Source organism: Rhizophagus irregularis, chromosome 10 (genome assembly GCF_026210795.1).
Source record: "Rhizophagus irregularis chromosome 10, complete sequence".
NCBI classification, from domain to species: domain Eukaryota; kingdom Fungi; phylum Glomeromycota; class Glomeromycetes; order Glomerales; family Glomeraceae; genus Rhizophagus; species Rhizophagus irregularis.
Window position 1 is genome coordinate 2,305,151 of NC_089438.1, and position 26,671 is coordinate 2,331,821.

The following is a 26,671-nucleotide window of genomic DNA, read 5'->3' on the forward strand; positions in this document are numbered from 1 at the left end:
TTTAATTATATTTAATTATGGAAATAACCTTGACGATTTTATAATTAATAAATCTATAAAAATTATTTTCAATAACTTTTTTAGAAATTGTGTAATCATGTTTATACCAACTTTTTACAATAAAGTTTTATTTCAAACGCGTTCAAAATTTTTTCAATTTTACTTTTAATCGCGTTTTTTATATTCTGTTTTATTTTTGTAACTACAAAAACCAAATTAAAATTTTCAAACAAACTAAAATGTCTGATTTAAAAATCATTAACATTAGTTCTGATTCATCAGAGGTAAAACAATTTATTAATATTTTAATATTATAATACAAAATTTTAAAGTTTTCATTATTTTAGAGTGAAGATCAAGAATTCTCATTGCCACAGGAACTTGCTTATAATGAAGAGAGACTGGAAAAAACATTAGCTTTAATTAATACTATATATCATATAACTGATATTCGCCATTCTTTATTTCCCATTGAGTATCCTGATAGTTCAAATGATGGAATTGCATATGTTTTTCATGTTGAAAACTGGGCTGATAAAAAAGCTGTATTTGGTGATGTAAGTGATGGAGTTTTATTTTTAATTATTTTGTCTTTTAATATTAATTAATGAATTATTTTTCCTATCATTTATTTTAAGATTCAGTATAGTCTTGGAAAACCTAGTGGTGCTCATTCTAATACTTTTTGCCCGTATTTGGGAGTAAAATGCAAAGACGAAAAAAAAACATGTCAAGGGTTAAAGCTCTGCAGTATTGCTGCTTCTGATCTTACTATAAACACGACTCATACTATAGTAGATCCTGATGTTGACCTTCTTTCAAGAAATCCCAGCTTTTTTACATTATCTTCTTTACATCAAATTCGATTAAATACACAAGAGTAATTATTTATTATTACAATTTTTATTTATTTCTTATTGAATATTTACAAATAACAATTTAATTAAATTTCTTTTAATTTTAAGGGAATATCTTGCTGCAATTAAAACTAAATGTTGTTATAACAATTATACATGTAATGGAAAACCTGTGGTAAGATATCACAAAGCCAATAGAAGTGATGCCAATCAGTACTTTATTGGTTGCAGTTTGTATACCTTTGGCACGCGACATAGATATATAAGTGGTAAACCTAATATTGATGAAGATCTTTTAAAAGAATTATTTAAAAATGAAGGACGAATTAGTACTATTGAGGTAATTTAATATTTTTTCAGTTTTATTATTTTATAATAAATTTTAATATTCATTTATTTATTTATATAGGATGATAAAAAATGTTTTACCACTATTCCTAGTGCATCTAGAAAAAAAGAGTGTCGTAAGTAATTATTTATATGATTAACAAATTAATGTTTAATTTTTTTTAAATAGTAATTTTCCTATTTTTATATAGCAATCCCTCATGTTAAAGATGGAAAAATTGAACTATTACCACTTGTAAAAATTGGATGTAATGTTATATTTCATAAATATGAACCATTAGATTTAAAATCATGTCCATATATAGTCATGGTTGTAAAAAACACTCACTCACATCCACCACCTCCTCCTCATCGAATACCTGGCCATTTACAAGAAAATGTAAAAAATTTAATTAAAAATTCAAATGATCTTTTAAGTGATACTACTCCACGAAAATTAATTTCAGGTATAAATTGTTGATTTTTTTCTTTATTTTATTTTATTTTATTTTTAATAACTTTTGATTTTCAAAAAAGGTCCATTAATAAAAGCAGTTTTTGGAGAAGTTGTTTTATCAGATATTCGTGCTTCGATGAATAATATTGATAAACTTCGTAATATTGTAATGAAAGAACAGAAATTATTACATCCACATGGACAGGGAATTATGGGAGTGGTTCATGCTTTTAATCAAAATGAAGCAAATTTACGTGATTATATTCAAAGAATTAGTAAGTATTAATAAAAAAAGTTTAATAAATTTATTTTAAAGATAATAATACAATTATCATTATTTTTTAGTATTTACAGATAGTGGAAATGTTATTATTTTATGTATGATTAAATTACAAGCTATTCGTATGTCGAAATTTAAATATTTTATGGTAGATATGTCCTATAAACGTGTATTTGGAGAAATGAATGAATTTGAGTTTAATGCTTATGATGAAGATAATCATAGTAGTAAGTAGTTAAGATTCTCAAACTTTGATTTTAATTATAACATAAATTAATTTTTTTTTATTTAGTTGTAACATTTTGTAGAATTTTTACAAATGGAAGTGATTCTAAAATTTATCAATGCATGTTTACAACTTTCTTTGAAGTTTATGAAGATTTAACAGGAGAAAAGCCATCTTTTTATCATTTTAATTCAGAAAAAAAAGGATGGGCTGCTATAATTGTAGATCTTGACAAAGGTCAAGCTAAAGGATTGTCTTTAGCTTTAAATTCTTTATGTAATTCTATAAGTGCTGAGCAACATTTACTTTATATTTTAAAGTCTTGTTCAGTTCATTTTGAAAGGTAAAAATGAAGTTTTTTGATTATTTACAAATAAATTGCTAATAATTATTTTATTTATATTAATATAGAAATGTAAGAAATTCTAAATATTCAGATGAAAGCAAATTTTTAATGCGTCAGCTTCTAAAAGCCAAAACTAAAGATGATGTAGATTTTATATTTGAGCAGTTAGAAACTATTGGTGATGAGAAAATACATGGTAAATAGGTTAATTTTATTAGAATTTGTATTATTTATATTGTTATTAACGTGATTGCTAATAAATAGATTGGATAACTGAATACCAAACACCATGGATATTAGCATCATTGAATCATAATTATTCTTTGATGGATTATGATATTTGGATGACTACCCCTTTTGATACTAATGTATCTGAATGTTCACACGCGAATGTAAATAGAGAAGGGACGCGATTGAGATTAAAAACTGCAATATTTCAGTAAGCTATTCTAATTATATAATTATTTAATATATTTTATAATTATTAACAAAGTTATTTTTTAGTTCATGGAACTATGATCTAACATTGTATAGGCGGTTTCATAATTACCAGAAATATAATATTCCTATGTCAAGCAAGAATAAAAGTGGTACAAAACGAAAAATAGATGCTAATAAGCGAAAAGGTAATTAATAATTTATTTATTTATTAAATTTAATTCTTATTACTTATCTATTATTATTTATCTTTAGAAAAACGAAAGAATATCCAAATTCAAAAATTACCAAACAAAAGGCAGAAAGTGAGTGTTAAGGAAAATGACTCAGAATTTCAAAAAAGAATTCAGGAGTTGGAATATGAAGAACGTAAGGAAGAACTAGAAAGAAAAAGATTGGATAACCAATTGAAGAAATTGGAAATTGCACAGAAGGAAAAGGAGTTAAAGGAGTTAAATGAATAAGTATTATATAATGAACTTATTTTAAGTTATAGCTTTTAATTGTTATGTGCCTAAACTAAATAAAATATAAGCTGTGACGTTAATTACTGATAATTAAAAAATTATTTTAAAGAGACGTATAGGTTGTTTATTAGAATTAACAATATTTATATAACTATGATCGCTTTTTTATTATTTTACACAGGTTGTACATCCTGTAAGGATGTTAGTAGATAAAACATAAAACAATTCGTCTTTTACCAATCACTAAAATTAAAAAAAAGTAGAAAACAATAATCTGTCTAACATTTTTTATAGAAATTCGCCCTTTTTATTTCATTTGTATTCTTTTTTTTTATAACATGTATTTTAGAAGAGTTTAATTACAAAAAAGAAAATTGCAATTTTTTCTTTTATATGTACAGTTGTTTATGTTTTATTAATTTCGTGTTTCATACGTTATATTGTAATATGGTAAAAATAAAACTTAATATATAAGCTCTTCAGGAATGTAAAAATGAAGTAGTGTAGTACTGTAGTTCAACGGTGTAATAATATTTCACTTAAAAAATAATTTAAAGTTCGTCAAATATATTGAGAATACATGTGAGTACACGTGAGTACATGAGTACAAGATATTCAATTCACGTACTCGTACTCACAGCTGCGTTGTAGTCGTAATAATTAACTATATAATCCTAAGTCCAGGTTCTCCCAAATTCCTAGGAGTCCGGTAATCTAAAAAAACAAAAAAAGAAACGTTAATACGTTTCTTTAACATAATTAAACACCAACGCTATACACTTCCCCATATACTTTACCGGGTTCTTCCAAATTCCTAGGAGTCCGGTAACCTAAAAAAATGAAAAAAAGAAACGTTAATACGTTTCTTTAATACAATTAACGCCATACACTCCTCCCATATATTTTACCGGATTCTTCCAAGTCCGGTAACCTAAGAAAATGAAAAAAGAAACGTTAGTACGTTTCTTTAACACAATCAAACGTCATACGCCACCCATATATTATACCGAGACTTCCAAGTTCCTAGGAGTCCGGTAACCTAAAAAATTGAAAAAAAGAACGTTGATACGTTTCTTTAACAGCCCCCATATATCTAAATCCGATTTATTGAAAAAAAAATATTTAGTTTCGACAAAAAAACTTACCGAATTTAAATACCGAGCTCAACAAATCCTACAAAAAAAAGAAAAAGAAACGTTAAAACGTTTCTTAATAAAAAATAAAGTTTCGTAACGATTTTCGTTACGAAACTTACCATTTCGACCTTAGAGTACCGGAGCGGCGGAGCCTACAGATTCTACAAAAAAAAATAATAAGAACGTTAGAAACGTTCTTTGAAAAATAAAAAAAATATTGAAAGTTTGAAACTTACCCTCTCTTAGGCCTTAGCATCCCAGTCCGGTATAAAAGTCGAAGGGAGCCTACAAAAATAAATAAAGAAACATTAGTAACGTTTCTTTAAAAAAAAAATAAAAAAAGAATCGAAGTTTCAAAACGAAACTTCGAAACCTAACCGAAATCCAATATCCAGAGAGTATCTACAAAAAAAAAGAAACGTTAATATAACGTTTCTTACAAAAAAAAGAATAAAAAAAAGATTGTTTCGCAACGTTTAAACTTACCGTTTCGAAATACCGAGCCGAACACTTGAACCTACAAAAAGAGAGAAACGTTAATATAACGTTTCTCAAAGAAAAAAATTTTTAAGTTTCGTAACGTAACTAAACGTCGCGAAACTCACCGTCATTTCGAATTTCACAAGGCCGAAATACTTGAACCTACAAAAAAAAGAGAGAAACGTTAATATAACGTTTCTTACAAAAAAATAAATAAAAAATAAGTTTCGCGTTGTGAAACTTACCATTCGAGTTTGCCATTTCGAAGCTCCCCCACTTGAACCTACAAAAAAGACAAAAAGAGAAACGTCAGAATAACGTTTCTCAAACTCTCAAAGAAAAAAATTGTAAGTTTCGCAATGCTGCGAAACTTACCGTTCGTTTCGTTGAAAAATGAAAAAAGATATTTCGAAGTATACTTGAAGTATATCTTCGAAATGTCGAATTTAATTTCGTCCGTCTAAGGAGCCGCCCAAAAGAAACCGAACCTAAAAGAAAAAAAAACGAAACGTTAATAAACGTTTCGTTGAAAAAAAACAAAAAAAAATATATTTCGAAGTATACTTCAAGTATACCTTCGAAATGTCGAGTAAATGGAGCCGCCCAAAGAAGTCGAACCTAAAAAAGCAAAAAAAACGAAGCGTTAATAAACGTTTCGTTGAAAAAAAAAACCCAAAAAAGAAAGACATTTTGAAGTATATATACCTTCAAAATGTCTTATTGATTTCCGTCCGTCCAAGAAGCCAAGAAGCCGCCCAAAGAAGCCGAACCTAAAAGAAAAAAGAAAACAAAACGTTAATAAACGTTTCGTTAGTCGAAAAAACAAAAAAATAATTATTTCGAAGTATACTCGAAGTATACCTTCGAAATATCGAGTTCCGTCTCCAAGGAGCTGCCCAGCCGAACCTAAAAAAGCAAAAAAAAATGAAGCGTTAATAAACGTTTCGCTAGTCGAAAAAAATAAAAAAATAAATTATTTCGAAGAAGTATACCTTCGAAATGTCGAATTCCGAACCTATACCTTCGGCGTTCTGGACCTAAAAAATAAAAAAGAATATTAGTGCTAACGTTCATTAAAACAAATAAAAAAAAATTTTTTGCTTACTCCGGAAGACTGGAACTAATTTAGATACCGGTATATGTCTTCGGCTTCCTTAAAGTCTCCAAGAGTCCGGCGTTTCCTTTCCAAAAGAAAAGAAGTCCGGAGACTACTAAAGTGAAACTTTTTAATCCGTTTCTGCATGTTGCAGATTATATTCCGAACGTTGGACGAGCTTGCCAGAAGTTAGAAATTTGATTTCGAGTTAAATATTTGGTTCTTCAAAAGGTGTGATAAAAATTTATTTATTTAAAGTATTGTAAGAAAAAAGTTAAAAAAAAATTAACTTTAAAGTGTAAAAAAAAAAAGTTTATCAATTAAAAAAAAGATCGAAGATTTTTGTGGGAATAGAAATAATTACATGCCGTAAATTATTCCAATGACCTATCAGACTACTGATAGGTATAATAAAATTTTCTGATATTTTAATGATATGTCTTTAAAAAATCAGATTTTTTTCATAAAATATTATTAAACATTTCGGATTACCAATACTTGTAAATGTTTAATATTGCCTATCATGCCATATCGGGTTTCTGATTATTTCCTGATATTTGACCAATACGTTATTACCCGATATTTCATCATTTGACCAGTGTATGGAGGTGCACGACGACGAGAAGTAATTGGAAAAGAAATGTTTCCAAATAAGTTTCCAAATAAACTATTATTTAATTCTAAAAAGCTCAATAAGGAGGAAATAACCGATTTTAATCAGCAAATGATTGTTGAATCAGAATGGTTTATTGATCGTCTTGGTAAAAAAAATTAGTTAACCGTATGATGATCATTTATCAATTTATTAATACTGACGTTTAATTTAGGAATGTGCGTTCGATCAGTCAACTGTGAGAAAAAAACTTATGGGCAACCCTGTTCACTATGTTCCCATATTCATTTTAATTCAACTTTTTTGAATCGTTTGCATTGTGTAGTTCCCGATCCAAAAAATACTAAATTTACACCGAAATTTTATTATGAAAATAATCCGTTATTAATATATCTAAAAAATGGTCATATTAAACAATTAAATGAATTCCTTAATACCGAGGATTCATCTGTAGGATTTTGGATGGAACTTGCTAATAAAGCTGTTCAAGGTGCATTTGACCAAAAACCAGTATTTAAAGGACTTTGCTATATTATGTTACAAGCTGCAGAACGTAAAGAACAAGAAAAAGGCTTACGAAATCTCAAATATCCAACTGAATTTTTAAATTTTCTTATAGTGTTGGGAAGTATTAGTTTAAAAGCATTGGATTTGTTCCATCAGAATTTAGCTGGTATAACAATTCGTACAATAAGGTAATAATAATGATAGTACAATTAAAATTATCTAATTAGTACGATTATATCTATAATTAAGCATAATTTTTTATATGTCCTATATAGGTATCATCAAAGTATTTCTGAAAGCTGTTATTAACAATCGACACTTTATGTTGCGAGAATGTTGCTCGATTTAAAAGGCTCTTAGATTCATTACACTATAAAGGTCATGTTGTAGCTATGACGGATTGTACAATTTTAAAGTCCGGGTTGCAATATTCAACAAATTTAGGTTGTATTGTTGGATCAACTCTAGACCGAAATGATTGCAAAATTGAAACCTATGATGATATATATAAAAAGATTTCTGATATCAAGCAAAGAAATGCGATTGCAAAATATGTTAGAGTTTACGTTCTTCAGGTAAATTTATTAAAAAAAATTGATTTGAATTTTAATTACTATTATTAAATTTAATTGATTTAAATTATTAGGTACCTACCAAGGTTTCCACCCGTAATTGTGGCATTAATTCCAACTGGAAATGACAGTGCTAATAAAATTTTAGCACTTCATCAGAAACTTATTGATATTGCAGCAGATTTTGAATTACCTATAATTTCTATCGGATCAGATGGTGCTGCTGCTGAATTTCAGGCACAAAATTTACTACAATCAATTAGAACAAGAAACCGTGTTCAGCATCGAAATTCCCGATATGGAATTAATTTCAACTGTCCTGTATTTCCCAAAGTTGGACCTATAGTTCGTATTCAGGATCCTAAACATGGGAAAAAAACAGCAAGAAATGCAGCTATGTCTGGTGCTCGTTTACTTACATTTGGTAATTCTACAGTATGATTTGATCAGCTGTTAACGTTATCTTTTCAAGAAAATAGCATTATGTATAAGTGAGATGTAATAAAATTGGACCGTCAGGATGATAATGCTGCGTATAGAGTATTTTGCTCAAAAAATTTGGCACAAGTATTAGATGGAGAAAAGGGATTATCATCTGAATTTTGAGGATTATTTGTATATCTCTTTGTTATGGGTATGTATAATGTATTAATTTTAAAATCTTTTATTACTTATTTTGAAATTTGGTTTATTAATTAATATTAATTTATTTTAGGTGAGCTTCGATAGTTACCTTAATCGAAACATTACACATTATGAGAGGATCGAAATGGCTATGACAGCATATTTTTTTTTACATTTGTGGAAGTATCATATCGAGACTCTTAGTGATCTTTATCCTTCATATATATCTATTTCAAAAAACTTTTTAGCAATGCAAACTTTTAATATTATGATTAGTTTAGTTGAATCTTTGGTTCTTTTAATTAAGATTCACAGAGATTACTATAAAAATATACCTTTATTACCATGGAAGCATGGCACCAAATCTTGTGAACATATTTTTGGAATTTCTCGACAATTTCGTTCTGATTTTAATTATTTGGAAATTCTTCAAATGGTTCCGAAAATTAACCAATATCTTAGGTCCGTTCAATCAGATAATTTGCTATTTAGAAAGGAAAAAATTGTACGTGAAGGTAAATTTTATGATTAACATATATTCTGTGATTATTTTTAGTGAAATTTAAACATTAATGACAAAAAGCAAAAAAAAAATTATATTATTTTTTACTTATCACGAAACTTACATTATTATCAGGTTATGACTTTAATGAATATGCAGAAATTAATCTTTCAAACAATAATCTTGAATGTTTACGGTATTGGCCATCTGATATTGAAATTGATAATGCAATTAGTATAGGTTATGCGAGAGCTATTCATCTAGCAAAATATTTGGAAATGACAGCCGTACCTGATGCTTATTATTTCAATATTCATAAGAGACTTCCGGATTTACAGCTTGATGATTTTTGGGATGATAATCCAAATCCTAGAATTATGGATAGTAATGATGAACTTAATGTGGATAATTTGTCAACTAATCAATGTATAAATCACGCAATATCTAAAATGAATATAAATCGAGAAGAAGAAATTAATTCTGATGATTCGCAAATTACATTTCCAATGGAAAAAAATTATAATTGTCAAGTAATTGTAGAACTTGTAGAAAAATTACCTGACATTCCATGGTTTCCAAATGGTAAATAATAAGTAATAACAGTAATTAATTCTTCATTTTATTGCTAATTTTGTATTTTATATTTATAAATAGATCCTAAATTCAACTGTAATTATATATTGGATGGTGAATTAAATGTTGATTTTTTTTTGGATTTACGTCAAAGCCATGATGCCTATACGAGTAGAAATCTTGAACGAACAAAAACTGTTTTTAGAAACAATGAAAATAATACTTTAGATAAACTTGATGTTAATATAGCCAGTAATTTGGTTTCATATTTAACGAAAAATGATGATTCTACCTTGACTAAATCACGAGAAAATAGATGGAAATCAAATAAAAAGACTGATAATAACACAAAAGGTAAACTAATCTATTAATCGTTAATTGTTAAAAGATGAATTTTTTTCATATTGTTTCTATTTTTAGATCATCCACGTGCTGATAACTCTGCTTTTTTACCGTTACAAATCGGATCTTTCGTAATAGCTAAATTTGACAATACATTTTGTGTTGCTCAAATCATTGCCATGTATGAACAAAAGTCCTTGATGCATTCATATACTGATACTCCTGTTTCAGATCTCAAATCTCTTTCTTATGTATCTATGAAAATTTTCTTTTCATGTTAATGGTGCAATTTTTTCAGAGATTCGGATCATCATTTTTTAATTTTTTCTCATACTAAAGCTTCTCATATTATTCATCATTTGGTATTAAAAGATGTTATTATTAGTGAAGAAGCATTAATTCTTAAAGGACAAGCAAAGGAATATTTTAATGCACTCCTTAAAAGTAATAATAAATAAAATCTTAATAAATATAATAAATAAATTTTTTTTCTACATATTTATTTACATATAAAAATAAAGTCATGCTTTTAGTTTTGGCGAATTAATACTAAATTTGTATGTAATAATTCAATTTTTGGCGAATTCAACTGATTTTAAGGGTAGCGAAATACCCATAATTTTGTGCAGATCATTTATGACCTATATATGTATTTTCCGGGGTCCTGCTGGAAACATGTTCCTAAAGGACCCCGGATAATTATAATAAAGGTCATATACAAAAAAAGTATATTTTATTGTATTTTTAATGAAAAGGTCATATGCAAAAGCGGGTATTTTAAGTAAAAGTCACATGCAAAAATAGAATACTTCTAATATAATTTTATGTAAAATTTTAAGGTCACATGTAATTTTTCTAATAAAGCATATATTTTAGGGGGAATATAGTGGAAATATAATATGCAGTAGTGTTACATCAAATTTAATATAAATAGCAAATTTTGCTTGAGATAATTTTATCATAATGATAACGTAATAAATTTATATTCAAAAAGTTCATTTTTTTATCACAATGTAATATAATTATTTAAATTTATTAAATTTATTTGCTTTTCATATCAGATAAATTTACCAGAGATTCAATATAATTTACCATTAATTATTTTTAAAATGTTAAGACTTAAGACACGTGTTTTCGTATTTTAATTTTTGTCTTTAATGTCATTATATATCAATACAAAATGAAATATCTCGAGAAACTTTTAAACATTAATACTTTCTACAATTCCACCTCCTAATATTCATTCTGTTCATGTTTCAAATATTAATATATCTGATATCTTTTCTATTACTTTTGATACTCCTTATGAGACTCTTCTACCGTTAGCCAGAATTAATAATACTGCTGAAAAGATCCTTCATTTGCAATATTCACATTTAACTTCTGCAGCTGTCTTTTCTAATGGGGGTTGTTTATTAAACCTTAGCATTACAATTTAGACTAGCTATTTAAAATTAATGAAATTTTCAGAAAATTGCAAAAATTTCACTGAAAATATGGGATTTTTGATTGTAGGAAAAAAAAAAATGATAATCTATAATTTTTTAATTCAGCTATAAATAAATTACAGTTAATTATTTCTACAGAATCAATTGATGATAATGCTGTATAATTTTAATATAAAATAAAATTTTGACCTATTTTTTAGTAAAAAAATTATATTGATGTCATATGATAAAAAAGGCGTATTTATCAGCTAAAATAAGGTCATATGATAAAAATGTATATCAAAACGGCAAAATTTACTTATATTTCATTAGATTTTTAATTAGTACTGCGGATGTAACCTCTATTATAATTATCCGGGGTCCTGTTCCTAGTCCTATCATAATGTCACATAACAGACGCGCTTACCGCTCACCAGAAATATCTTGAAAAATACACTTTTATAAAGAAACCTAAAACTACACCTGCTTCTTTATCTTTCTCCAAGTCTTTTCATGCAAAACACCTCGTAAAGTTAAACAAATTCATTCAAAATGTCAAGGTATCTCTTATACAGTGGAATATTAGACAAACTCAGGGGAAAAAACAATACCTAAGGCGTAACAATTACATGTATCAGAAACGATATGAGAATTTTCTCCAATATCATGATAAAACAACCAAAATCAGCCGGAATCAGAAGGCTCAATTCTAGCATAATTGTAAAAGAGTTTTCAACTGGATAAAAGATGACCCTGCTCTTACCTTAGATGATCAAATTTCTTGTGCATGTCAACATCGATTCTTGTTAAAACATTGACAAGCCCATTCAACATTTGAAATATAAAGATAGAACATTTAACCAGAATGAAAAATGATTATAATTTTCAAACTCTCAGGTTTCCAGGGAAATCACAAAGAAAACCAAAAATCAGTAAGAACGCTGAAACCTCAAGGACTGTAATTTCTATTCAACCTCTTTCTAAAGAAATCAAATCAGATGTAGGTTTAGAAGTGGCTTATGACTTTAATATTCCAGCGGATCTCCTCCCTTTCGTACTTGATGGGCCAATATACACATCAAAAAAACAAAAAAAAAATAATAATCTGATGGTTCCTGGTAGCCAAACTTGGCTGACTGAATTAAAATCTAGAAAGAAACTCCATATCTTGAATGAAAAACAACATTTAGAACATCTAGCCAATGTCCGGAAAGTGGCATTTCTTGGTATATGCATAAATAGACTACGCATATGGTCTTTTTACGAAGATGTCTTCATGTGGCACTTAAACTCTATTTACAATGATCTTATCTCTATTTTCGACCGCTGTAAGGAATGTACAATGGCTGAGGAAATTGCCGACCTCAATCAAGAATTTAATAACCTTAATTGTATTTTGTCAATTATGACTACATGGAAATTCATCACATAAACTTTCCTATGAAGATACTTTGGATAGATTTACGCCTAAAGAATTATGACCTAACAGACGTAACACTAATCACAAATTTTACTTTGGCTCTTCTGAGTCAAAACATATAGATAAAAAACTTATAAGGATTGTGACACTTTACCACTCATTTAAATTTTGACGTCAATGTATAATATCTTAAAGGAAATATTTTAATATTTAACCTTCAATTTTTTTTTTTCTACTAGACTCCCGATTTTTTGAATTTAACTAATTTTTATATAGTCTTCTTTTTATAATGAGTCTAGCACTGGTAAAAAAATGATTTATCCTATACATATCTTACACATATTGGGTGCTCAAAATGTAGAAAATCATACACAAATAATACACATATCATATACATATCGGGTACTAATCTATATATCATATATATATTAGGTACCTGATAGGTATACTACTATACTATATATATAAGTACCCGATATGTGTATGATATGTGTATTATTTGTGTATGATTTTCTACATTTTGAGTACCCGATATATGTAAGATATGTGTAGGATATGTGTAGGATAGACCATTTTTTTACCAGTGTAGATATTTTTAATTGTAGCTATTTATGAAATCCTTTTATAATCTACAATAATTATTCACCATTTTTAACAAACAATATTGAAACTCCACCTATGACAGTATTTATAAGTGGCGGCCATTTGGTCGAAAGAAAAATACGGATCATTTAAATTTCTAGTTTTTTTACTTGGTTATTCTTCCCAGGTTGGCAGATGAGTTCTGGGAGTGGTTTTGGATCCTTCCCATTTCTCGCTCTTTTTCAAGATCAGAGGTCATCATCTACCTGACTCGCTGGGTTTGTGGTTTGGTTATAGTAATAGAATTATTTTTGACTCAATATATTTGTTGTCTGTATAATTTGTACTATAACTTGGTTCCATCTGAAACATAAAAATAAAAATAAAAATTGATAATTCATAAAAAAAAAATGATTTTTTATTAATATTATTAATATGTAAAATAATGTAATAATTTCAAAAAATTGATTTCCTATTAGATAATACATCGTCTCTTCCATTATAGAAAGAGATTCTATCATAGATGTGGGAGAATAACTGAGAATAACTCATTGTATCTGAAGCATAATAAGAGTATAACTTGTAGGAATCATTATTTGTGATATTGAGCTTATACGACTAAGTGCAAGCATTGAACAAGCCTCTGATTAAGGTTGCTTGCCAAAACCTAGGGGTTTAGGCAAGATGGCGTTTCGCCGAAAAGCGAAATTCTGCCGAAACTATATTAAAGTTATATTAAAAAACTGGTGAAACTTTGGAGAAAGGCGAAACTGCTGAAACTTATTATAAATGCCGAAACTGCCAAAACTCTGCCAAAACTATAATAAATCTATAGTAAAATTTTGACGAAACTAATCGTAGGATTTTGAAGAGGTTTAGACAAGCAACCTTACCCCTGATGTTGATGTTTTTGCTGTTTCATTGTAAAAATTAAGTAATGATTAAATATTTTTATTAATATGTACAAAATTTTAGAATATTTCGCAAAAATTTTTTTTATTAATAATTTTAATATATGCAATTGCTTAATCCTTCACTCAGCGGTACAAAATGATCATTAATTTTGTCAGGATTTTTATATGTTAACTAGAATTTTTAATGGTATTCTTGATAAAAAAGCTTAATTTTGCAATAGATAACGCTGAAAAGGTTTTATATCCTACCCTATAAAAAATATGGATACGGTTAACATACGGTATTACCGTATTTTGCGAACAGTATCATTACAGTATCATTAAAGTATTTTAACAGTATTTTCACATACGATATACATTTGGTATTTTGCACACCGTATTATATACACGGTATTTTTAAATAGTGAAGATTTGTATACTTTATACTTATATGCAGTATTATATTTCAGTTTATAACGTATGTGATTATTTGCGTATTCCAGTTTATAACGTATGTTTTATACTGGTGGTTATTTGCGAACAGTATTATACCTCAGCTTATAACGTATGTTTTATACTGATGGTTATTTGCAAATAGCATGATGCCTCAGTTTATAACGTATGTTTTATACTGGTAGTTATTTGCGAACAGTATTATGTTTCAATGTACAATGTATGTTTTATACTGGTGGTTATTTGCTAACAGCATAATATATGTATATTTTATCATATTTGCAAGTATTATTACTACGGTATTTTTATATATAATATAAATTTATATATTTATATATTTAACATGAAAATTTGTCCTTATAATTATTAAATTTTATTATTAAATTAAAAATACTACAATCAAATATAGAAAGTTAGAAGGTACAATTTTAATAGTGATAAAAAAATAAAATTAGTAGTAATAAAAAAATAAAAAATTAATAAAAGATGAAATTAGTAGTAATAAAAAATTAATAAAAGATGAAATTAGTAGTGATAAAAAATTAATAAAAGATGAAATTAGTAGTAATAAAAAGATAAAGTTAGTAGTAATAAAAAGATGAAGTTAGTAGTAATTAAAGATGAATTAATAGTAACAAAAGAATGAAATTATTAAAGATTAGATTAGTAGCGATAAAATTAGTAGCAATAAAAAGGAGATACAATTAGTAGTAATAAAAAGATAAAATTAGTAAAATAAAATTAGTAATGATTAAAAGAAGTCAAAACTAGTAGTAATAAAAGAAAAGGCTAAATAAAGACAAAAAAAGGAAAAGAAAATCAATGACTGTACCTTTTTTATTAAGTATATAAATATATTTATATTAGAAAAGTTCAAGAAATCAAAATAAATAATTAGTAATAACTGAAAGTTAACCATCATACTTAAATATAAAAAACTATTATAATTTCACAAACATTAAATATTTTCACAAACGTATAAATGTTTTTGTAAAAGTTTTTCTTTTAACTTTTTATTTGGAATCAGTTTAATAAAATTTTCTTCTTAAATAATAAAAATAAACAAATAAATGTAATATCTGAAATAATAATAACTTGAGTAAAAAAACAATGATAAAAATAAACAAATAAATGTAATATCTGAAATAATAATAACTTGAGTAAAAAAGTAAAAACAAAATAAAAGAAAGAGTTTGTATTTTTCCAAATTTATATTATTCACGTTACAAAAACAAATAATCTGCAATCATCTATTGGCTAATTTTCACGTGGTAATCCACTGATCAGCCAATAATTTTGTTCTTATATAATTAACCCAGAAAAAATATTTTTAAGACAGTAAATAGCCTATAGTCCTATACAATACAAATGTGCATAATTTGATCAGAAATATGATTAAAAAGTTCTAAGTCCGATAATTACGATTGTTAAGATACCGCTCAACTTTAACAGTTTAACTTTTTAACTGTATAGTTGAAAGCATGATCGATAAATTAAATAATAATAAGAAAAATTCGTGAGAATTTTCCTTGGTACTGCTTAATTTTTTTAATTTTTAAATTAAAACCTTAATACTAAATTAGAATAAGCAGTATCAAGAAAATTCGCGGACTTTTCTTGTCATTGTTTAATCGATTGCTTTAAAAAAAACAATGGCATACTTTGAACTAGTGTTCTAAATGGATCGAATCAGATCGGATTTGAGATGAATCCGATTTGATCCAAATTCGGATCAAAAAAAGTTGGATTTGATCTGATCCAAATTCGGATCAAAAATAATTGGATCTGATCTGATCTGAATCCGAAATGAGCTTGATTCGATTCGGTCTGAATCCAATAATTAATAAACCGTTGCGAAACGGTTTTTTTTAGTTAAATAAACCGTTTTGCAATGGTTTATATTAAAATAATTAATAAACCGTTGCAAAATGGTTCTTTTTAGTTAAATAAACCATTTCGCAACGGTTTATACTAAAACAATTTAAAAAAACTGTTGTGAAACGGTTCTTTTTAGTTAAATAAACCGTTTCGCAACGGTCTATATTAAAATGATTTAAAAAACTGTTGCGAAACAGTTTTTTTTAGTTAAATAAACCATTTCGCAACGGTTTTTATTAAAATATTTTAAAAAACCGTTGCGAAATGGTTTTTTTAGTTAAATAAACCATTTCGCAACGGTTTTTATTAAATTCGTTAAAAAACTATTTCGCAACAGTTTTTTTCGTTTAAATTGAAATAAAAAATGTTTCGCAACATTTTTTATTAAATAAATTTTTAAAAAAACGTTGCGAACCATTTTTTTAACTTCTGATTCAGATCGGATTCAGACCGGATCGGTTTTATCTGAACACGGTTTATTTAATTAAAAAAAACCATTTCGCAATGGTTTTTTTAACGATTTTAATATAAACCGTTGCGAAATGGTTTATTTAACTAAAAAGAACCATTTCGCAATAGTTCTTTTAATTGTTTCAATATAAACCGTTACGAAACGGTTTATTTAATTAAAAAGAACCGTTACGAAACGGTTTATTTAATTAAAAAGAACCGTTTCGCAACGGTTTTTTTAATTGTTTTAATATAAACTGTTGCGAAATGGTTTATTTAACTAAAAAAACCATTTCGCAACGGTTTATTTAACTAAAAAACCATTTCGCAACGGTTTATGTAACTAAAAAAACCATTTCGCAACGGTTTATTTAACTAAAAAAACCATTTCGCAACGGTTTATTTAACTAAAAAAACCATTTCGCAACGGTTTATTTAACTAAAAAAACCATTTCGCAACGGTTTATTTAACTAAAAAAACCATTTCGCAACGGTTTATTTAACTAAAAAAACCATTTCGCAACGGTTTATTTAACTAAAAAAACCATTTCGCAACGGTTTATTTAACTAAAAAAACCATTTCGCAACGGTTTATTTAACTAAAAAAACCATTTCGCAACGGTTTATTTAACTAAAAAAACCATTTCGCAACGGTTTATTTAACTAAAAAAACCATTTCGCAACGGTTTATTTAACTAAAAAAACCATTTCGCAACGGTTTATTTAACTAAAAAAACCATTTCGCAACGGTTTATTTAACTAAAAAAACCATTTCGCAACGGTTTATTTAACTAAAAAAACCATTTCGCAACAGTTTTTTTAACGATTTTAATATAAACTGTTGCAAAACGGTTTATTTAACTAAAAAGAACCATTTCGTAACGGCTCTTTTAATTTTTTTAATATAAACCATTGCGAAACGGTTTATTTAATTAAAAAGAACCGTTTCGCAACAGTTTATTTAATTAAAAAGAACCGTTTCGCAATGGTTTATTTAATTAAAAAGAACCATTTCGCAACGGTTTATTTAATTAAAAAGAACCGTTTCACAACAGTTTATTTAATTAAAAAGAACCGTTTCGCAACGGTTTATTTAATTAAAAAGAACCGTTTCGCAACGGTTTATTTAATTAAAAAGAACCGTTTCGCAACGGTTTATTTAATTAAAAAGAACCGTTTCAACGGTTTATTTAATTAAAAAGAACCGTTTCGCAACGGTTTATTTAATTAAAAAGAACCGTTTCGCAACGGTTTATTTAATTAAAAAGAACCGTTTCGCAACGGTTTATTTAATTAAAAAGAATCCGCTTTCGCAACGGTTTATTTAATTAAAAAGAACCGTTTCGCGAACGGTTTATTTAATTAAAAAGAACCGTTTCGCAACGGTTTATTTAATTAAAAAGAACCGTTTCGCAACGGTTTATTTAATTAAAAAGAACCGTTTCGCAACGGTTTATTTAATTAAAAAGAACCGTTTCGCAACGGTTTATTTAATTAAAAAGAACCGTTTCGCAACAGTTTATTTAATTAAAAAGAACCGTTTCGCAACGGTTTATTTAATTAAAAAAGAACCGTTTCGCAACGGTTTATTTAATTAAAAAGAACCGTTTCGCAACGGTTTATTTAATTAAAAAGAACCGTTTCGAACGGTTTATTTAATTAAAAAGAACCGTTTCGCTTAACGGTTATTTAATTAAAAAGAACGCTGCAACGGTTTATTTAATTAAAAAGAACCGTTTCAGAACGGTTTATTTAATTAAAAAGAACCGTTTCTTTCAACGGTTTATTTAATTAAAAAGAACCGTTTCGCAACGGTTTATTTAATTAAAAAGAACCGTTTCGCAACGGTTTATTTAATTAAAAAGAACCGTTTCGCAACGGTTTATTTAATTAAAAAGAACTGTTTCGCAACAGTTTATTTAATTAAAAAGAACCGTTTCGCAACGGTTTTTTAACAATTTTAATATAAACCGTTGTGAAACAGTTTATTTAACTAAAAGGAACCATTTCGCAACGGTTCTTTTAATTGTTTTAATATAAACCATTGTGAAACAGTTTATTTAATTAAAAAGAACTGTTTCGCAACGGTTTTTTAAAATATTTTAATATAAACCATTGCGAAATGGTTTATTTAACTAAAAAGAACCATTTTGCAACAGTTTTTTTAATAATTTTAATGTAAACCATTGCGAAACAGTTTATTTAACTAAAAAAACTATTTCGCAACAGTTTTTTTAAATTGTTTTAGTATAAACCGTTGCGAAACGGTTTATTTAACTAAAAAGAACCGTTGCGCAACAGTTTTTAAATTGTTTTAATATAAACCGTTGCGAAACGGTTTATTTAATTAAAAAGAACTATTGCGAAATGGTTTATTTAATTAAAAAGAACCGTTTTGCAACGGTTTTTTAAAATATTTTAATATAAACCGTTGCGAAATGATTTATTTAACTAAAAAAAACCATTGCACAATGGTTTTTTAAATTGTTTTAATATAAACTGTTGCGAAACGGTTTATTTAACTAAAAATAACCGTTTCGCAACGGTTTTTTATTGTCTTAATAAAAAACGTTGCGCAAAACATTTTTTATTTTCCAAGATTTGGATTTGATTCAGATCTGATCCGAATCTGATCCGAATCCATTTGAATCTGATTCAATCTGATCTGATTTGAATGAATAACTGATCTGATCTGATTCGATCTGAAATGGATCAAATTATTTTGATTCAGATCAGATCACAGATCATAAAAAAGCTGATCTGATCCGATCTGTTTCAGATCAGATCTGCGGATACGAATCAGATTGGATTTTTTTGGAACACTACTTTGAACAATAGCAAGAAAAGTTTGAATGAATTTTTCTTACCATTGTTTAATCAATTGCTTTAAATAAACAATGATATACTTTGAACAATAGCAAGAAGAATTTTCTTGCCATTGTTTAATCAATTGCTTTAAAAAAAACAATGATATACTTGAACAATGGTAAGAAAAGTTCGCACGAATTTTTCTTGTCATTGTTTAATCGATTGCTTCAAATAAATGATATACTTCGAACAATAGCAAGAAAAGTTCGAGCGAATTTTTCTTGCCATTGTTTAATTAATTGCTTTAAAAAAAACAATAATAGACTTGAGTTAAACAATAGCAAGAAATATTCGAACTAATTTTTCTTGCCATTGTTTAATCAATTACTTTGAAAAAAAAACAATGGTATACTTTGAACAATAGCAAGAAAAGTTTGAACGAATTTTTCTTGCCATTGTTTAATCAATTGCTTTAAAATAAACAATGCTATACTTCGAACAATAGCAAGAAAAGTTTGAGCTGCGAACTTTTCTTGCCATTGTTTAATCAATTGCTTTAAAAAAAAATGCTACTTTGAAAAATGGCAAGAAAAGTTTGAGCGAATTTTTCTTGCCATTGTTTAATCAATTACTTTGAAAAAAAAACAATGGTATACTTTGAACAATGGCAAGAAAAGTTCGAGCGAATTTTTCTTAATACCGCTTAATCTTTAAATTAAAACCTTAGTAAATTACTTTACAGAAAGATTCGAAATCGAATAATAATATTGCACTTACATTGTTTCAATATTAAGTTAATGTCAAAAATCTTTATTTTTCCCGCCTTGTGTACATTAAGTAAACATCGAAATGACATCGAACAGATGTCTATCTGGCATCATACAAACATTATGCGAATCGAGATAACATCGGACGAGCGTTGATTCGACGTCAATCAAACATTCGACATCAGGACATGATGGCTTAGTGTATTTTATTCTAAAAGAAATAAAATGAAAAAAAAAACCTAAAAGGAAGTTTATTGAGACTTTTTTACTCATTTCATATATACCAGCATTGTATGTAATGTGATTTTGGTAAAATTATATTTATTAATTAAGGTTTAATACTAGTTTTTATTATAACTATTATAATACATGGAATTATCTGGGGGTGTACTGACAGTAGAACTTTGACTAGTATTACGAGGTGGTTTTTCATTTAATGCCTGCGTTATTAAACTTTTATTTACAATTATAACGTTCCTTAGGTTCAATAAAACACGTATAAGGGATTTAGTGTTTGTTAAATGTGGTGATATTGGGATTTCAGCATGATCAACATGGAAATATCACGGTATACCACCTAGATCCTTTACCAAAACATTTAATCGCATATCTAAACCAGCAATTTGAATACCAACAACTCCAAATTCATTACTGGCCAGTCTACATAATGCGTTTATAGCTAGTGCTCTACATGAGCCGGCTCGAGCCGAGCTACAGTCTGGCTTGGCTCGGCTTGAAGATCTGTGCCAAGCCAAGTCTGAAATGAACTGAGCCACAAAAAATCTTGGCTCAGCTCAGTTCGAGCCAAGCTGAGCCATGAAAATCCTGGCTTGAGCCAAGCTGGGCTCGAGCTGGCTCGAGCTTTATCATAAAAACGTTTTCGCAACATTTTTACTTTAAATTATTAAAAAAAATGTTGCGAAACGTTTTTTACTTTTATATTTATATAAAATGCTGAAACTATTTGTTTCGGCGTTTTTCCTTTTGATTTTACATGTAAAAACGCTAAAACTGATAGTTTTGGCATTTTTTTTTCGATTTTACATGTAAAAGCGCCAGAATAATTGGTTCTGGCGTATTTCCTTTTGGTTTTACATGTAAAAACGCTGAAACTGATAGTTTCGGCATTTTTTTTTTGATTTTACATGTAAAAATGCCGAAACTGATAGTTTTGGCATTTTTTTTGATTTTACATGTAAAAGCGCCAGAATAATTGGTTCTGGCGTATTTCCTTTGGTTTTACATGTAAAAACGCCAGAATCATTAGTTCTGGCGTTTTTTTTTTGATTTTACATGTAAAAACGCCAAAACTATTAGTTCCAGCATTTTTTTTTCAATTTTACATGTAAAAACGCCAGAATCATTAGTTCTGGCGTTTTTTTTTCAATTTTACATGTAAAAACGCCGGAATCATTAGTTCCAGCGTTTTTTTTTTCAATTTTACATGTAAAAATGCCAGAATCATTAGTTCTGGCGTTTTTTTCAATTTTACATGTAAAAACGCCAGAATCATTAGTTCCAGCGTTTTTTTTTTCAATTTTACATGTAAAAACTTAAATAAACGTTTTCGCAACCACTGGTCAAAAACCATGCAAACATAGCTTGAGCTTGAATTTTATTAATTAATGCCGAAGTGACTTTAGAGAAACACAGAGTGATCTAAAAAGCACCGCAACAAGTGCAGAACTAATAGAAAAACAAAGAACAAATAATCTTCCAAAATTACATATAAAGAAAAGCTAAGATTATAAACCCCACCCTCTCTATATAAATAACTACGGCTACTCCCCCCAAATCTATTTCAAAATGGGTAAAGTCGACTATGCTATACGTAACCCATCCAGCGTCGTACCCACTCCTACAGAATCGGTAAAAGAACCTCCGAGCTACCATTAGCACTATCAGAAATACCTAAAATTCAATTTCCCCTATTTGACTACATACTATGGATAACAAACCTATTTCACAAAGACCTCAGGGAACTTTTTAGTGTCGTGCAGTCCAGCCGATGGGGAACTTTTTAGTGTCGTGCAATCCCCGAAGGGACACCCACCTCATTTCGAACAATCCCAAACGGAGGACACCCACCTCATTGCGAACAATCCATCGACCTAAGATCTACCTAGATAAGTCAATCCAATGATAGTCCAACATGTGACCACCTTGATCGGCATACTACAAAAACTGCGGTACCCAACCTGTCACCCCCCTTATCACCCAGATGATCATCGATTTTCAAAATAGTAACACCAAGCCACCATGACGATCAAATTTACTGGTCAAAAACCAATATATCGGGTAGCAGATATGTATCAGATATGTACCCGATATGTGTAGTATTAATGCAGAAAATCGGGTACCCGATATGTGTAAGATATGTGTAAATATATATATCGTCTACATATCATTTACATATCATATACATATCGGTACCCGATATGTATATGATATATATATTTACATATATCTTACACATATCGGGTACCCGATTTTCTGCATTAATACTACACATATCGGGTACATATCTGATACATATCTGCTACCTGATATATTGGTTTTTGACCAGTAACTCTCTCCTAAATTTTTCAAAAACGAAAATTTTTGACGAAAATAATTTTTTATTACTTTTAAAAAATAATACAAGCTACTAATAAAATTTTATATTTTATATATTCCCAACTCAAAGCCCTCTACTATGTCTGGTAACTATGCCAAGAGAGGCTGTGGAAGTCATAACCCTAACAGTAGGAAAGCTTCCCGTTAAGAACGAAAAAATAATAATAACTCTGATAACTCAAGCTCCGATGGTGAAAACACTGTCCAGCAGAAACATAATCGTACGATTCATTGGGAAATTTTTTGGGGAGCAGATCTGCGCAGATTTTCAGAAATTATATCTGCGCAGATCTTATACCCTGGCGCAAAACATTAGAGGAAAATTTTAATAAAAAACTGCGCAGATTTTATAAATAGCAATGTTCTGCGCGGATTTTTAAATAAAAAACCTTTGAAATAAATCGAAATATAAAATACAATTAATATATGATAATTTATAGTCCATTTATATTAATTAATCATAATCAATTCTTTATTTCTACCAAAAAAAGCAACGTAAAATTTCGCGCAAAAATACGAATTATAAAAATTAAAGTATTTCAAAGAAATACATACAATTAAAGAATATAAAATTACGAATTATAAAAAAAAATTAAAGTATTTCAAAGAAATACAATTAAAGAATATAAAATTACGAATTATAAAAATTAAAGTATTTCAAAGAAATACAATTAAAAAATATAAAATTACGAATTATAAAAAAAATTAAAGTATTTCAAAGAAATACAATTAAAAAATATAAAAAAAATGATATAAAAAAATTAAAGTATTTCAAAAAAATACGATTAAAAAATATAAAAAAATGATATAAAAAATTTAAAGTATTTCAAAAAAATACGATTAAAAAATATAAAAAAATGATATAAAAAAAATTAAAGTATTTCAAAGAAATACAATTAAAAAATATAAAATTACGAATTATAAAAAAAATTAGTATTTCAAAGAAATACGATTAAAAAAAATAAAAAATATGAATTATAAAAAAATTAAAGTATTTCAAAGAAATACAATTAATCCTGAGGAAATTGCGAATCTAGATTATTAATCTAAAAAAAATGATGATTTAGCTTAGTAAAATAATTCAATTAAGTGTATAATCGAACATAAATAATAACTTTAACTTACAAAATCATCATAATTTTCATTTTCAACTGAATCGCTGCTCTCTTCTGCGACTGCTGACTCGTATTGATCGGTTCTTTGACTAACTTCTTTCGCTTCTTTTTCAGCTAATTCCTCCATTATTCGAGGAGTTATTTGCGTTTTATTTCTAAACGCTTGCTGTTAATTAATTATAGATTAATATCTGTAAAATATTAAAAGATTAAAAGAACTGCGAAAATTTGCGAAAATTATTTACTAGAAAAAATTCGACTCTTTTCGTAACAGACTTGTCATTACACTTAATACTATAGCTATTGGGATTTAACAAGATGTCACATATTGATAAAATATACGCACAATGCGTAAAAGGAAGTTCTTTATCCCTATACTGTTTGAAAACCGAATGGCCAATTTTCGTTAGAATATCGTGATTTTTGAAAAGTTCATAAAACGCATTACGCGTTTTTTGATTCTGTTTCCATTCAGCGATCTTCATAGAAGGAGAATTGTTATCTATGCGTTCCAATCGCTGTTCTCCAAAGACGGAAAACATGGCACTCCTGATACTTGCGGCAAAATCATTTCTCCTGCTTCTGCATTTAGTTTTTATCTAAAAAAAAGTTAAATAAATATAAAAAAATACCTTTTTTTAACGATTATTAATATTTCACATACCTCTGCCAATAACTTATCTGAAAATAAAGAAATCCACGCGTTTTGCCCAATATTTTTAATGTAATGTTCTGCATGTTTAGATAAATATGTTTCTAAAGCCTTTCGGTACTCTATATCCGAAGGATATAAAGACGTTGGAATAAGTTCTTTAGCTACATTTTTATAAACGCGCTGTGAAGATATTTGGTTATTATAAGTATCTTTAGATTAAAATCAAGTTGATAATTTTTAATTAACTTACATTCCAGAAATCATCGCTTAATACATCACTTTTTGCAACATTTTGCGTATCTTGAATACTTTTTTGTTACTGATCTCCAATATATCGACAAAGTTTGTAGATGGCGTTTACCTTTCCATCTAATGCATTCATGGCATAATTAAACTCTTTCACAGTTAGGTAACGTTCACCCTCTACATTATGTGGTTTTGGTAAAGGCTCACGGGTATCACTTTTATCGCGGTTATCATTATGTTCTTCGTTATCATCGTCATCGACGTTATAATAATCAATTTCTTTATCAAGGTCAATTTGCATTGGACTAAGTATGGGAGTTGGCGTCCTCGAAGTTCTTTCATAACTCATAGGAGTTACAGATGGCGTCAATGTAGTTGAAACGGAAGTTTCAGTATGCGCAGTCCTGACTAAAGAATTCTCGCGATTTGTTGAGGATTTCTCACGATTTGCTGGAGTAAAAGAAACAGATTTAACTAAAGATCTTCCACGATCTACATCAAATGGAGTAACGAGTACGAAAGGACCAGTAGGTGATTTTTCACGATCTGTGCGCTGATCTTTAGGAATTTCTGAAGATTCTACTGTTGGCGTTCAGCAAAAGTTAATTATAATGTTAAATTGCAAAATATCAGCATCTTGACGACTAACTACCTGATAACATTTGTGCAAATATATTTTGTTGGCTTTCATTCTGTCCTTCAGGAACGTCAAGTGCTTATTTTCTTCTTTGTCCTTCAGGAACGTCAAATGCTTGCTTTCTTTTTTTTGAGTTTTTTGCATTTTTTGACCTTTTAGACGCCATAATCACTTAAATTCTAAATTCGTAAAATTTGTATAGGAAAAATATTGCGGAGAAAAATTCAAACAACAATTAATTCGAAAAATTGAAAAAAAAATTGTTAAGATTCATATAAATGTAAAAATATGCGACGATTCAGCCAACTGAAAAAAAATAAAAAAATTCTTACATTATAAATAATTGAAAAATTGTGTAAGGTTAAAAGTTTTGCCGGAATTTTTTTAAAAAATCAGTTACTCCTGAATTAAAATATATTTAAGGATCAGTAAATTAAATAAATTAATTGTTAATGAATTGGTAAAAAAAATCAGTTACTCCTGAATTAAAAATATCAGTAAATGAAAAAAAATTAATTACTAATCAGTAAATAAATTAATTATCTTTCAGTAAACAAAAATAATCAATTATCAGTAAAATTTATATTCGCTTGATAATCAGTAAAATAAAAAATATACCAAAAGTAAATCTTCATAAATATTTCTCGCGTGAAACTAATCGAAAAAATTTTCCTGCGTTAATTTCTAAACTCGCATTGATTTCTAAAGAAAAATGGTCAGATATAAATGTCAAATTTGCAAGAGATATTTTTCAACTCCCAGCGGTTTGAGACAGCACGCTAATGCCAAACACCATGGAAGAACAATAACTTCTCGACCAAGTGAACCAAGTGAACACGTTCAAAGATTCTCGCGACAACCATCAAGAACAGCGGTTATGC

At 28.0% G+C, this 26,671-nt stretch overlaps 4 protein-coding genes across 4 annotated transcripts; 3 read left to right on the forward strand and 1 right to left on the reverse strand.

Moving 5' to 3' along the window:
* Positions 1 to 239: 239 nt before the first annotated feature.
* Positions 240 to 3,395, forward strand: OCT59_002034 (uncharacterized protein; the record flags this gene model as incomplete). The annotated part of the gene is made up of 13 exons (XM_066144212.1): positions 240 to 284; positions 348 to 557; positions 639 to 880; positions 966 to 1,197; positions 1,267 to 1,321; positions 1,397 to 1,651; positions 1,722 to 1,916; positions 1,987 to 2,148; positions 2,214 to 2,490; positions 2,559 to 2,689; positions 2,758 to 2,932; positions 2,998 to 3,119; positions 3,187 to 3,395. 13 exons carry the CDS (start codon positions 240 to 242, stop codon positions 3,393 to 3,395), a joined length of 2,310 nt encoding a protein of 769 aa, XP_065995394.1.
* Positions 3,396 to 7,767: 4,372 nt separating this feature from the next.
* OCT59_002035 (uncharacterized protein) lies at positions 7,768 to 10,301 on the forward strand (the record flags this gene model as incomplete). Its single annotated transcript, XM_066144213.1, has 6 exons — positions 7,768 to 7,805; positions 7,877 to 8,226; positions 9,064 to 9,510; positions 9,583 to 9,855; positions 9,922 to 10,024; positions 10,142 to 10,301. The coding sequence occupies 6 exons, from the start codon at positions 7,768 to 7,770 to the stop codon at positions 10,299 to 10,301; spliced, it is 1,371 nt and encodes a 456-aa protein (XP_065995395.1).
* Positions 10,302 to 12,135: 1,834 nt separating this feature from the next.
* Positions 12,136 to 12,702, forward strand: OCT59_002036 (uncharacterized protein; the record flags this gene model as incomplete). The annotated part of the gene is made up of 1 exon (XM_025310204.1): positions 12,136 to 12,702. The coding sequence occupies one exon, from the start codon at positions 12,136 to 12,138 to the stop codon at positions 12,700 to 12,702; it is 567 nt and encodes a 188-aa protein (XP_025185000.1).
* Positions 12,703 to 24,147: 11,445 nt separating this feature from the next.
* OCT59_002037 (uncharacterized protein) lies at positions 24,148 to 25,815 on the reverse strand (the record flags this gene model as incomplete). Its single annotated transcript, XM_066144214.1, has 6 exons — positions 24,148 to 24,183; positions 24,263 to 24,418; positions 24,498 to 24,851; positions 24,917 to 25,087; positions 25,269 to 25,735; positions 25,806 to 25,815. 6 exons carry the CDS (start codon positions 25,813 to 25,815, stop codon positions 24,148 to 24,150), a joined length of 1,194 nt encoding a protein of 397 aa, XP_065995396.1.
* Between the last annotated feature and the right edge of the window lie 856 nt (positions 25,816 to 26,671).